This window comes from Cornus florida, unplaced genomic scaffold (assembly GCF_030987335.1).
Source record: "Cornus florida cultivar Cherokee Brave unplaced genomic scaffold, ASM3098733v1 CherokeeBrave_3.0.0_Hap2_Chr01, whole genome shotgun sequence".
NCBI classification, from domain to species: Eukaryota; Viridiplantae; Streptophyta; class Magnoliopsida; order Cornales; family Cornaceae; genus Cornus; species Cornus florida.
In genome coordinates this window covers 118,312,133-118,324,520 of record NW_026775571.1, presented here as the reverse complement: position 1 = coordinate 118,324,520, position 12,388 = coordinate 118,312,133, and the positions used below count along the sequence as shown (strand labels likewise).

The window sequence follows — 12,388 nt, the reverse complement described above, 5'->3', positions numbered from 1 at the left end:
ACTCAAACTTTGTACATGAAGTTTTGGGCCTTTTTGATTTACGGAGTATATTGCTTTCATTTTATTTACTAAAAACTAATTGTATAATCATGTTCGCATTTATTGTTAAATCAGTTACTGTCCTTTATGATAACAAATTATGTAGAAGTCTATTCGTGCAGTATAGTGCCTTGTACACACCTAATTATATTCCCTCCACAATCGTAATAATGTGGAACTGTAAAAGTAAACTATATCCAGGTCCTGGAATTCACAGTAGCAGCAATAAAGAATTTCAGCCATCCGATTTTGATAGCAAAAGTTATGTAATTTGTCCGAATTCGTACGTTGACGTTAGCAACAACCTTTTCATTATACCATATCCCTTTGTTCATAAGAAACGAAGAATAATTATATATTTGAAAAATAAAATACTTAAAACAATTAATTTTAAAGTAGGAAAGGAGAATAAAAACTTATACTATAAAAGAAAAGGAAAATTCGAATCAATTTGCCTTTTAAAAAAATTAAAAAAAAACTTTTTATCATTCAATGTTAAAATCTCGCTTGAAATGTCAACCAGATTCGGGTAGTTTCCACCGTCCGTACGCCCCAACTGTTTGATGGGCGCGTGTATATATATATAGCACCAAAGTGTTCAATTCACTTTTGTATGAAACAAAACTCAGCTGCAAAGAACAGGAGGAAGAGTCAGCAAAAACACAGAGAGACACACACAGATCAAGAGCTAGAAACATCCAACAACAACAAATCATATATAAGCTAGCAATATTTGGGCATGGCAGATGAATTCCAAGCTGGGGTTTACGGCGGAAACTGGTGGAATAATTCATGGAAAAGCACGTTGGGGTCGTCGCCTTGTTCCACGGTCATCAATGATATGGGAAGCTTGGGATGGGCAACTGACTTAGTGGCCGTGAAGGCGGCAAGGTCTAGTGATGAGTCTATAGCCTTCCAAGATCTGCAAAAACCTCAGCCGTCTCATGAATATTCCATCGATGGTGGTGGCACCGTCGTAATTGATTCCACCGTGCAGATGATGGGTATCGGCCTTCCATCATCCGCAACAATGGATTGGAACCATACTTTACTGTGAGTATATCTTGTATTGCTTATATATATATTTTCATATATATATATATATATATATGAAAATATATATATATATATATATAATTAGTATAACAATTAATAGTTTATCAGTACATGGAAAATATTACACTACACTCTTTTGATGATTTGAATTGTAATATATTGAAGCTAACTCAGATTCCACAAGAACAAATACCAAGCTTCCACCACCACTAAAAAGTAGAATATCTTGGGTACTTATTTTCATTGTAATCATTCGAAAAAGGAAGTCAATTTGATCAATTATTTTGATTGTTGAAGCAAGCTTTTGTTCTTATCTTCTTATTTGTATTAATTTTGCAGTAGTGGTACTGGAAGAGCTGAGAACAATATTTACCATCATCATCCATTGCTACAAGAGGACATGAATTCGAGGTTGAATTATAAACAAACAGGTATTGATTGTCCTCAAGACCAAGATTCAACTATGAGTACCTATAAGCCCATGAATCAAGGTCTGTCCTTAAACGAGCCAAGTTTAAACTGTGTCACAACCTCCGGTAGTGACTGTACACCAACGTGCCAAGGCTTGCCGACGAGCTTTTCAGTGAGTTCAACTTCATATGATTACCCTTCAACATTGCTTCATTCTCTATTTGATACTACTGATCCTCAACCACAAGCATCTATATTTGACAAGCCCTTGATCACCAATCCATCTACAACAAATTACCGGACAAACTTGGATGATAATTTTTCTCCAACTATGCCAAAATTCTCTTCCTTGCTAAAGCCTTCACAACCTACCAGTCATCTGCACTTCAACAACGACACACCCTTCTGGAATGCCACTGCTGCACATCTAAACGACATTCGAGCAAGCTTTTTTCCTTCAATGCAATCACAATTCCTTGGTTCAACATTTGAAGACAAACCCAATTGCCTTAACTCCACTCCCAAGGTAATGATCATATGTATATAATATGTACTTCTTAAATGGTTACATGGCTAGGGTTTTGGGACTGAATTATACTTTGTATTCAAATTCCAGCCCAATAATATTGAAGTTCGAGACTCAAGCTCAGTGGCAAAGAAAAACGGCAATATTGAACCTGTATTCAAAAGACAACGAATTGAAACACCGTCACCATTGCCAACCTTTAAGGTACAAGACAGATTTGATCAAACTTTTTTTACCATAGGGGAGCTTTAATTTCAAGTGTTTTTTTTTTTCCTTAATTAATTTGTAAAAATTAGATCTTACTTTTGTCAAAGAAATGGATGAGAACTTGAAGCTACCTTTGTTATCAGGTCCGGAAAGAGAAGCTGGGGGACCGAATCACTGCGCTCCAGCAACTTGTTTCGCCTTTCGGAAAGGTAAAATTTTGGATTTTTCCTCTTCCTTTTGTGAAGAGTACTACTTTTCTTTGTCGGCTCATTTAAACCTAATTGGCTAATTTAGTTCAATCACATGGAATGTATTTTTCAGACTGATACTGCATCGGTTCTCCATGAATCTATTGAGTACATCAAGTTTCTCCATCATGAAGTCAGTGTATGTTACATTATGAACATCATCTCCCTTGAAATATTTGCATTTTAAGTGAAACTATATAAAGAAAAAATATATATATCCATTCCTTTACAAAGTGTTGATGTTGTTTATACATGTTGTTCAGGTTTTAAGTACTCCATATTTGAAAAATGGAGCTCCCATTCGACATCAACAGGTACAAATTAAGTTGTTGTCTTAATTTAATTTCCATACATAGGTTTTATATGTTATTTCTTGATTATATATTGATTCATGTTGCAGACATGTGATAAACTGAAGGAGCAGGAAGGGCCTACGCAAGACTTAAAAAGCCGAGGGCTTTGCCTGGTACCAATATCAAGCACCTTCCCAGTTGCTAATGAGCCTACGAGTGATCTCTGGACTCCAACATTTGGAGGGATATTCAGGTAGAGAGGAGATGGAGGAGCTCAACAAGTTTTCTCTACAATTAGTATAATATCAATCACAGCCAACTTAATTAATTGGCATAAATTCATTGACAGAGGAAAAAGAAAACGAAAAGGAAAAAAAAAAAATGTCACATTGGTGTAGTTGTAGACAGAGAAAAAGGGAGAAAGTGAAAGAAAAAAGAAGTGAGGCTTGGAAGGATGAAGGACAACATGCTGGGCCAGCTACAAGCAGCAGAATGATACAGGCTAGCAAATGATTAGGTACCATTGAAGGATAATATATATTGTGCTGTAATAATATATATGTATTATATATATATACACATATATATAGGATAGGAACAGAAACAGGTGCTAAATTTAGCGGATGTTAGGTAGTCTCCTGAGAGAATATTTATTGTTAGTTAATGAGCCAAATTTAGCAGAAGGAAGATGATAAATTTAAGGGACTTCTGTTCCTGTTTCTATATGTAATGTGGGGTTGACAGTTGGTACCCCTTTTGATTTGAAAAAAAAAAAAAAAAATTAAAGAAGTTATATGGTATTATTGAATTGAAGAAGAGAAATGAGTGTGTGCGCTTTTTATGGACATCAGTTGTTTGGAAATATATATATATATATATATATATCGATATAACTTTCAATTTGTTTATCTGTTTGGAATGGCGTTAGTGGAAAGTCAGAGGGAGGCCCACATTTCATACTTTTAGGTTCTCAGTTATATAAAATGCAACTGGAAACAGTTTACCAATTATTGTTTTATGTGCAATGTTCTTTCTATGTAATGGCCACATTCAGCAGCCCTAGCTAAGTGTTACGAAATTAAACATAAAAAAAAATAAAAATAAAAAATAAATAAAAATCAGAAAAAAAATATATATATACTAAAAAAATCAAACACACAGATTGTATTTAATTCACCAAAAAATTTAGGATTACGTCAAGGATTACAAGAACTTCATTATGATGATCAAACAGTCACACGAATATAAATAGTTCACAATGAATAAATATCATCGCACTAAGTTAGCGTAACAAATGCAGAAATTATCAAAATATTTTTCAAAAAATTGCAAATTTAGATTTATAAAATTGCACTTTAGTGTATAATATCTATCAAGCTCCATATTATCTATTAATTAGAAAGCCAAAGATATGTAAAACCCCAATAAATATCTAAAGCTGTATTTTAGAGTTAGGTCTTTCTTGTAAGGATATGAATTCCATTGATAAAAAATAGTGTATATCGAAATTATTTTGCAACTAAAAAATTCATTGGTAGTGTCGACAGTGAAATTTTATGGAAAGTTTATGTGGGATCAACACTTGAAATTTTTTTCATAAACTTTTATCCATGGCAGTATTTGTTGCTTTTTCCGGCCATTTTCAAAGGATTCATTTGTTCCAGTGTTTAATAATAATAATATTATTATTATTGAAACTCACATTCACATGGATAGAGGTGTGAAATCTTGACCTTCATTTAGAAGGTAAAGATCCGATATTGTTAATTCACTTAATATCATATTATTTTATTTTATTTTAACTATCGTTTGATGCGAACATAATTACAAAATCATCGAAGTCTTGTACAATCTTCATTTATATCAATCAAATATAATATGAACCTTAAAAACTTCATTAGTCATACATGAATCACTTAATTGGTAATTCGCATACATATTTTGAACCCATTGTTGCATTATGCTTTTCATTTTGCAACAAGTAAAGATGGTGCAATACATTTTTGTCTACACTCACGAAAGGAGCTGGGGTCCTCTACAGTCGCGTTGTACAACATTAACGGATCTCAACACTTGTACATATTCCAGCACTTGCATACGTGAGTGCTCACACATGTGAGCTGGATTTATCCAATGTAATAGAGAAGATATTAAAAAATAAAAATAAATAAACTCACGACAATTACATAAACATTGATTTTGGAGAACTTGTTACATAATTATTGAATGAAAGTCAACCTTTTTCAGTCATGAACTTTCCTTAAAATTTAACATGGACATGGAAAAATATTATTTAATTGTTAAATTATCCTTAACATTTTCAAGTACCACTTTTGTGTACGTAAATATCACTCTTGTGCACAAAGTTATTATTTTTATTCTTTGTACAAGCGAATTCATCAAAATAATCTGCACAAAAAGTGATACATCTATATATAAGAGTGGTACCTAGATACAAATTGGTATCTCTGTTCAAATTTGTTCACAAGAGTAGTACTTATGTACATAAAAATGGTACCTTTGTGCAAAAGAGTGGTACATGTAATTAAGAGTGATATTTGCATAAAAATGGTACATCTGTGTATAATAGTAGTCCTTACATGTACAAAAATAGTACATGAAAATACGAAAGATAGTTTGGACAAATAAATAATATTTTTAATGTCTGTCTTAGCAAATTCCAAGACCATGAAAAATGTTGACTTTGACTCTATAAGTATGTAAAAAGGTCACCAAAAATCCATGTTTATGTAATTATCCCTTAAAACTTCATGTTAACTTGAATAAGAAATACTGTAAATATATATTATAAACCAGTAGCAACTGAGAGAGCTTCGTAATACTACATAGGATAGCAACTGGAGATCCAAATGAAAACTAAGAAGCTTAACATTGAAGAATGAGTATGACAAGTGACTAATCATGAAGGAAAAAAAAAAAAAAATGAAAACTTTAATCGTTGAGATTTTTCTTGTTTGGTATCTCTTGGCACCAGCTTTAATCCTTTTTTTTGGTGACTTTTGAATTGATCGGCTGATGGGTATTATACCATACCTTCAAGCATCCGGATCAGTACCTCTTGCTGTCTCGGTACTCCATGGAATTTAATTCTAAATTAATCAAGTATATAGTCATATAGAAATATATATATATATATATATATATATAATATAAAGGAATACTAAAAAGAAAAAGCATATTGGCATCATTGTGATGTTAGAGAAAGAGCATATATGACTCCCAGCGGTTACGATACGATCTTTACTTTATTGGCAAAGTTTGCTTTCCTTTTTGTGACTAATCAATTGTGTTTGTCTTCTGAGAGAAGTTTTCCATCTCTAAAGGGGGTTTTCTTTATGCACCTTTGAATCTGATCTCCTAAGCTTTTTCACACCCAAACGTGCCTTTCAAAGCTGATTGATGTCTCATATTGCAGATTTTTATTTATTTTTCATGCTGTGAACCTCTTTTTGCCAAAAATGTGTTAGCCTACAAAATGTACTTTGAACCATATATTGGGATCGCATTCTCTTTATTGCATGTGAACTATCTTTATCAGGACCTTTTCTTTCTTTTTTCTTTTTTTTTTAAACAAATTCCTCAAAATTATGAATATTGTGTGACCACAAGGTCGTATCATGTAATTAAACAATCAACATCTTGTGTGTGTTCATGGTTATTGGATTCTCTGGTGAAGGTCGCCAAATTATATACTAATTATGTGGCCTAACATTGTTTTTATAAATTATGGAAGTGATTGATGTTTGTTTTTCAGTTAATTAAGAGATTAGAAATGAAAGAAAGAATTTTGATTTGGAGAGATTGTGTCTCACTCTGTTTCCAAGTTCATTTGGCGTCACAGTCCAATTTATTCTCCGGTTTGCTAATTAAACAGAAGATAATTGCTTTTAAGACATGGACCAGAAAGAAAACTTGTGCTTCTTCACTTGTTCTATAGCCAGTTGAAGATTGGATAATACTGTCAAGCAAATTATAAAGAAATGTAAAATTTGTCTCTCTATGGTGTTAGGTTTGATTAGGATAAATAAAGTAAACCAGCTTCATAATTGGTTTTGTTTCAGTGAAAATGAAAGATAATTAGCCTGTTAGCAAAAGCCTAATCCAGAACTTAGGAAGAATATGAACTGATGAAATTTTGAGGAAAAAAAAAAAAAAAAATCACAAACCAACATATAGAAAAGGATGAAGAAGATGATAAGGGATTGAAAACTATGCTGTGTGTTTGTGTAAGAACATGACACGAAAGTTCTTCAATGAAATGATCATATGGACCACTCGTAGCCTGAAAATATTCGCTGACACTCCATAACAGAGGTAGAGATAACCATATATGCCAATGTCTGTAAAGATGTGATCATCCATCTATATATGACTAATTTTATTGAAGAGGCGAAGGACAATTTGTGCCAATCCAATTTGAAAACCCACTCAAAATCCAGACTTGTTTCATTGTGGTCTATTAAATACAGATGGCTAGGTGTATGTATGACCTCAATATTGATGTCACTATGAACATGCAAAGACATCCATCCATTCATATTTGATAGAACACAAACAAGTTGTCCAAGACGCAAAATGGCCCAAATTCAGTAATGTGGGATTCAACCAAATATGTCAGTCTTCCAAACCAAGTAGGATCACCCAATCTCACCCAAATCCTAGTTGTCTTATCTTGATATTTTGTGCCATTATAATTGCAATGTTAATTTTTCGCTTAGGCTTTCGGCTTTAGACATGCAACAATATCTACATTTAATTTTCAATCTCATAATCCAGAAATAAATCAATGATAGCTGACTTTGATCATATATATTATATGTGGTGTTTCACTACTTCCTGTTCAAATCAGTTTAAAAACAAGTTTGCAGTTCAGTCTCTACAAGAAGGAATTTAAAAACAATATATATATATATATATATATATATGAACTGAAAAAAATCACAAAACAAAAAATAAAAAAGCAGGAAAAAGATGATGTAGAGTTGTGATATTTTAGAAGAGTGTGTAATGCATCTTACTCCTCTATTAAGAGAGGATGCCTATAAATAGTTATGAGTATTGTTTGTAGCCAACAATTGATGAGAGTGAGTGTACAGCTCAGAAGAGAGGTGGGAATGGTTCTTTATTTAAATTAATGTATATTAAATGTCAATCTCTCTCCTAACCATTTTGAATTGCATGGGTAAGTTACCATTTACTAGAGTTTCAATAATATATAATATATGTTCTGGTAAGTCACCCTTTACTAGAGTTTCAATAATATATAATATATGTTCTAGGAAAAGTGAACGAATGCTGTTTTGCCTGTAATTTGTAAAATTTTAATTGAAAAACATTGATAGAACTTAAATATTCTCATGCTTTTAAGTGTTTCTCTTTTTCTTTTTTTTTTCTTTTTTTTTTTTTTTTTTGTTCTTGATAAATATATTGATAAGTGATTTGGGACCCTAATTTTTCTAAATTTGTCCTTTTTTGAGTTTTACACTGTAATAATCTAACTTAGACCATAAATAATCACTGTATCATGAAGAGATCACATGGACCATACCATGAAAATACTCTCTGACACTCCATAACAAAGATAGAGATAACCATATGTGCCCATGTCTATATAGATGTGATCATCCATCTATATAATTTTATTGAAGGTGAAGGACAATTTGTGCCAATTTAGTTTGAAAACCTACTTATTCTAGTGAATATGGATGACTGGGTGTATGATCTCATTAGGAGCCTCAAAATTGATGTCACTATGAACATGCAAAGAATTCCTTTCATAATTGATTGAACACAAACAAGTTGTCCAAGATGTAGACAAGACACGAGATGGCCCATAACAGAATCAGTAATGTGGGATTCAAGTTCAACCAAATATGTCAGTCTTCCAAACCATGTAGAATCACACAATCTCAGCCAACTCTAGATTGTCTATCTTGAGTATTATGAAGCAGTGTTAATTTTGCCACTCAGACTTATGGCCTTTAATTTTCAATCTCATAATGCAGGAAAAAGAAATAAATACCTTTAATTTTCACTGCTCCCAGTTCAAATCAGTTTTAAAATGTGATCAACACGCCTCTGCCTTGGATTTATTGGATATCTACACTTCTGCTCTACTAAGCTTTGCAACATTGCATCGAAATTTTGAGTGAATAAAAAAGTTCACAATTTATCTCTAGACTCTGTACAAACCCTCATATAGCCCAAATTATACCCAAAAAAATCATAGTCATACCAATGGTATCGAAGTTCTTCATGCAAGTTTGCAACCACTATGTTCCGATTAATCTTTAAGTAATTTACACCCTTTTAATCCTTATGCATTGTTAATTCATCGAAAATGAAACAAATTTGCATTCAGTCTCCACCGGAAGGAATTTTAAAACAAAAAAAAGGACATTATGATAGGGATGGAAGTGTAAGCAAACTGTCATTAATTGAATATAATTTGTTGAGAAACAAGACATGCTCTTGACTAAGGAGGTATTTATTATAATAATGAGCATGATTGCACTATTTAGAACATAGCTGAAATTTAAAAAGAAAAGGGTACAAAAAAAAAAAATTGCAAGTATAACAAGCAGAGTAGTGGTAATGTGGTGAGAAAAATCAAGCACTGCCTTTAAGTTTCTTTGCAACGCCAGCAATGTACTTTCCCTGGTGGAAGGCTTGCTCAAGTTCAAGCTTAGAAGGCTGTCTTGAACCATCCCCAGCGTAAGTTCCAGCACCATAAGGGCTGCCACCCTTCACCTGCTCAATCTCAAACATGCCAGCGCCAAATGTGTAGCCAATTGGTACGAAGATCATTCCATGGTGAACAAGCTGTGTAATTGCTGTCAGGCTGCGTAGTCATTTGAAATTAAGGCAAACCAAGTCATAGTTTTTATTTATTTTTATTTAACAAGTCAAATTCTTTAATCAAAAGCAGAGAGGTAGCATATCCACTATATAATATAATGTTATACAATAGGGGGAGAACATACGCTGTAGTTTCTTGTCCACCTCCTTGAGATCCAGTGCTGTAGAAGATGCCCGCGGGCTTGCCAGCCAGCTGTTGTGTTCTCCAAAGGCCTCCGGTTGCATCTAGGAAGGCTTTGAACTGAGCACACATCATTCCGTATCTAGTGGGGAAACCTAATATAAGCCCATCTGCCTCGGCAAGTTCCTCGGGTGTAATGATTGGGGCATCACCTTTTGGTGGTGCACTCAACTTCCCAAGAACTTCATCAGGCAGTGTTTCAGGTACCTGCTCCATATGCCAAAAAGACATTCATCAGATAGCTATGAAATATTTTATATTTTATATTTTTCTTCAGCCTTGTGCATTATAACAACCGATCACATATCTGTGAAAGTGTGGAGTATAAGAACCTCCTAAACACTAGGAAAGCAATAAATACGAGTCCTGAATGATTCTACACTCATTATATATCCTAAAAGGCAAACTATGGAGTTTCAATCCAATTTCAGAATTCAAATAATAGAAGGCTAAAGTGTTTTTCATAAATTATTTAGTTAATAATCAATGTGCCATCTCTTTTTCTCTCTCTCTCACACACAATATTAAATCCTCAGTGAGAAAATAGTTTAAGTGTTGAATTGCTACATCTTTCTCTGCATCACATTACATTTGTAAGAAACCACACATTCATATAAATGTATCAGTTTTTCTCGCATTTTATTCAGAATAATGATGCTCAACATTGAAACCAAAATAAATACATCAAATCAAAGCAATAGGATTACGTTTCTGAATCAACTTCACTAATTAACTTAACCCACAGTTAAAGAAATTGCACAATCCTCTGCTTAACCAAAGATTAGCTCATACCTGCCACATTTTTGCTTCTACACCTTCCACAGATTCAGCCCCTTTCTTTATCTCTTCTGCCAGCTTTGCCACGTGTCCATACATAGAATAGTACCTGTACCGTCATTAAATTTCTTTATCAAACATCCCCAAATAAAAAAAATAATAATAAAAAAATAAAAAAAATCAAATTAATGGTAGAAAAGGACCTATTATAGCATATTATAATAAAACTCATGAGAGTAAATCAAGAATATATTAATTTGCTGCAGACATAGTTGAGGGAAAAAAATACACCACACAAACCCTTTAGATTTTAAATTGATTTAGTGTGAAATACAATTACATATGGCTATCAAAGTAAAGAATAGGGACCGACACCAATTAGCTTCATCAAATGAAATTATATATTTATTAATATACATAAAATAATAATAATATCAGAAAAAAAAAAAAAAAAAAATGCTAGAAAATAATCATTCACTGAAACACACTGGTGGAAAAAAAACAGACCAAATAATATTATAGTTCCAAACATTAACGTAATTTAGGAGAGTAATCACCGATATCATTAACCTTTTATTACATAAAGCATGAGATTTCAATGACACAACACGAGTGAGTGATCAAGCTTTCAATCTTAGCTATCAATTTGTACAAATTAAGATCCAACCAGAAGATCTATAGTCCTAATTGAACCACACGATTCATAAACTATCACCGACGAAGATGTACGGAATATATGAGATTTGCATTTTACATTCTCCCACAAGAAAACTAGAAAACCACTCAAATCTGAAAAGCTCATAAAACATAGTTATACAATGAAGAAAAACTAAAATAAATTAGAAATTTTCAGTGATACAGAGACGAATTTGGAAAGTAAAATGGGTTTACAAAATCAAAATTTTATTCATAGAGTCAACAGATTTGGAGATCAAACAAATACAAAATCAAAAAGAACAAAACGTGATTAATTCACGACGAAATGTTGGACAGAATTAAAAATAAAGACAACAGAACACAACCAAATAAGAGAATTGCATCTACAAACACAGTAGAGATTAATGTGTATATATATATATATAGACGCCGAGAGAGAGAGTAATTCTTACACAACATAAACTTTTGTTGCCATTAGAGGAGTGTTTCTGTATTTCTCTCTCTGGGTTCTCAGAAGAAGCGTTTGGTTTGGTGAATGAAACGGTGAGAGAGGGAGGAGTGAGTATTACGGAAGAGTGGGAAAAATTCCTTATATGGTGGTGGAGAGGGCAGCAGCTAACCATGACATACGTGTTAGTTAAGCGTTTTGAATAATTCAAGTAATTAATGGGCTAATTGCGTGATTATTGGACCCATTTTAAATTAACTTTACTTAGGAGATTGATGTCACGCTAATCATCATTCTCTTAATAATATTGATGAATAAATAATAATCATAAATTCCCAACTTCTTTAAGTGCACACTTAGGTAGGTAGAATGGACTATCTCGTACAGGATCACTTTCTATTCATATAACATATTTTTTACAGAAGAAAAAGGTAAATAAAATTTAATTTTTAATTTTTATATTGACTTAGATTGTAGAAAATTCTCCAAAATAACTCAACTTCTAAATATTAATTGATTAAATTGAAGTTGAATAATCAATATGATTTTTAGTAGATGCAAAAGCTCGAAACCAGACTTTTACAACGGAACAACTTAACTACTGGGTTATGAAGAAACCATCTTTTTAATATTTGATTTGGTAAATTAAATCTAATAATAATAAAT

The 12,388-nt window shown here is 32.6% G+C and overlaps 2 protein-coding genes across 2 annotated transcripts; one reads left to right on the top strand and one right to left on the bottom strand.

Moving 5' to 3' along the window:
* Window positions 1–628: 628 nt before the first annotated feature.
* LOC132266763 (transcription factor bHLH112-like) lies at window positions 629–3,569 on the top strand. Its single transcript, XM_059767752.1, has 7 exons — window positions 629–1,092; window positions 1,435–2,032; window positions 2,123–2,236; window positions 2,383–2,448; window positions 2,561–2,626; window positions 2,751–2,801; window positions 2,888–3,569. Exons 1-7 carry the CDS (start codon window positions 779–781, stop codon window positions 3,035–3,037), a joined length of 1,359 nt encoding a protein of 452 aa, XP_059623735.1. The 5' UTR covers window positions 629–778; the 3' UTR covers window positions 3,038–3,569.
* A 5,639-nt stretch (window positions 3,570–9,208) lies between these two features.
* LOC132266753 (probable NAD(P)H dehydrogenase (quinone) FQR1-like 1) lies at window positions 9,209–11,852 on the bottom strand. Its single transcript, XM_059767742.1, has 4 exons — window positions 11,727–11,852; window positions 10,633–10,726; window positions 9,785–10,047; window positions 9,209–9,642 (listed from the first exon to the last, which is right to left on the bottom strand). The coding sequence occupies exons 1-4, from the start codon at window positions 11,747–11,749 to the stop codon at window positions 9,411–9,413; spliced, it is 612 nt and encodes a 203-aa protein (XP_059623725.1). The 5' UTR covers window positions 11,750–11,852; the 3' UTR covers window positions 9,209–9,410.
* Window positions 11,853–12,388: the final 536 nt, after the last annotated feature.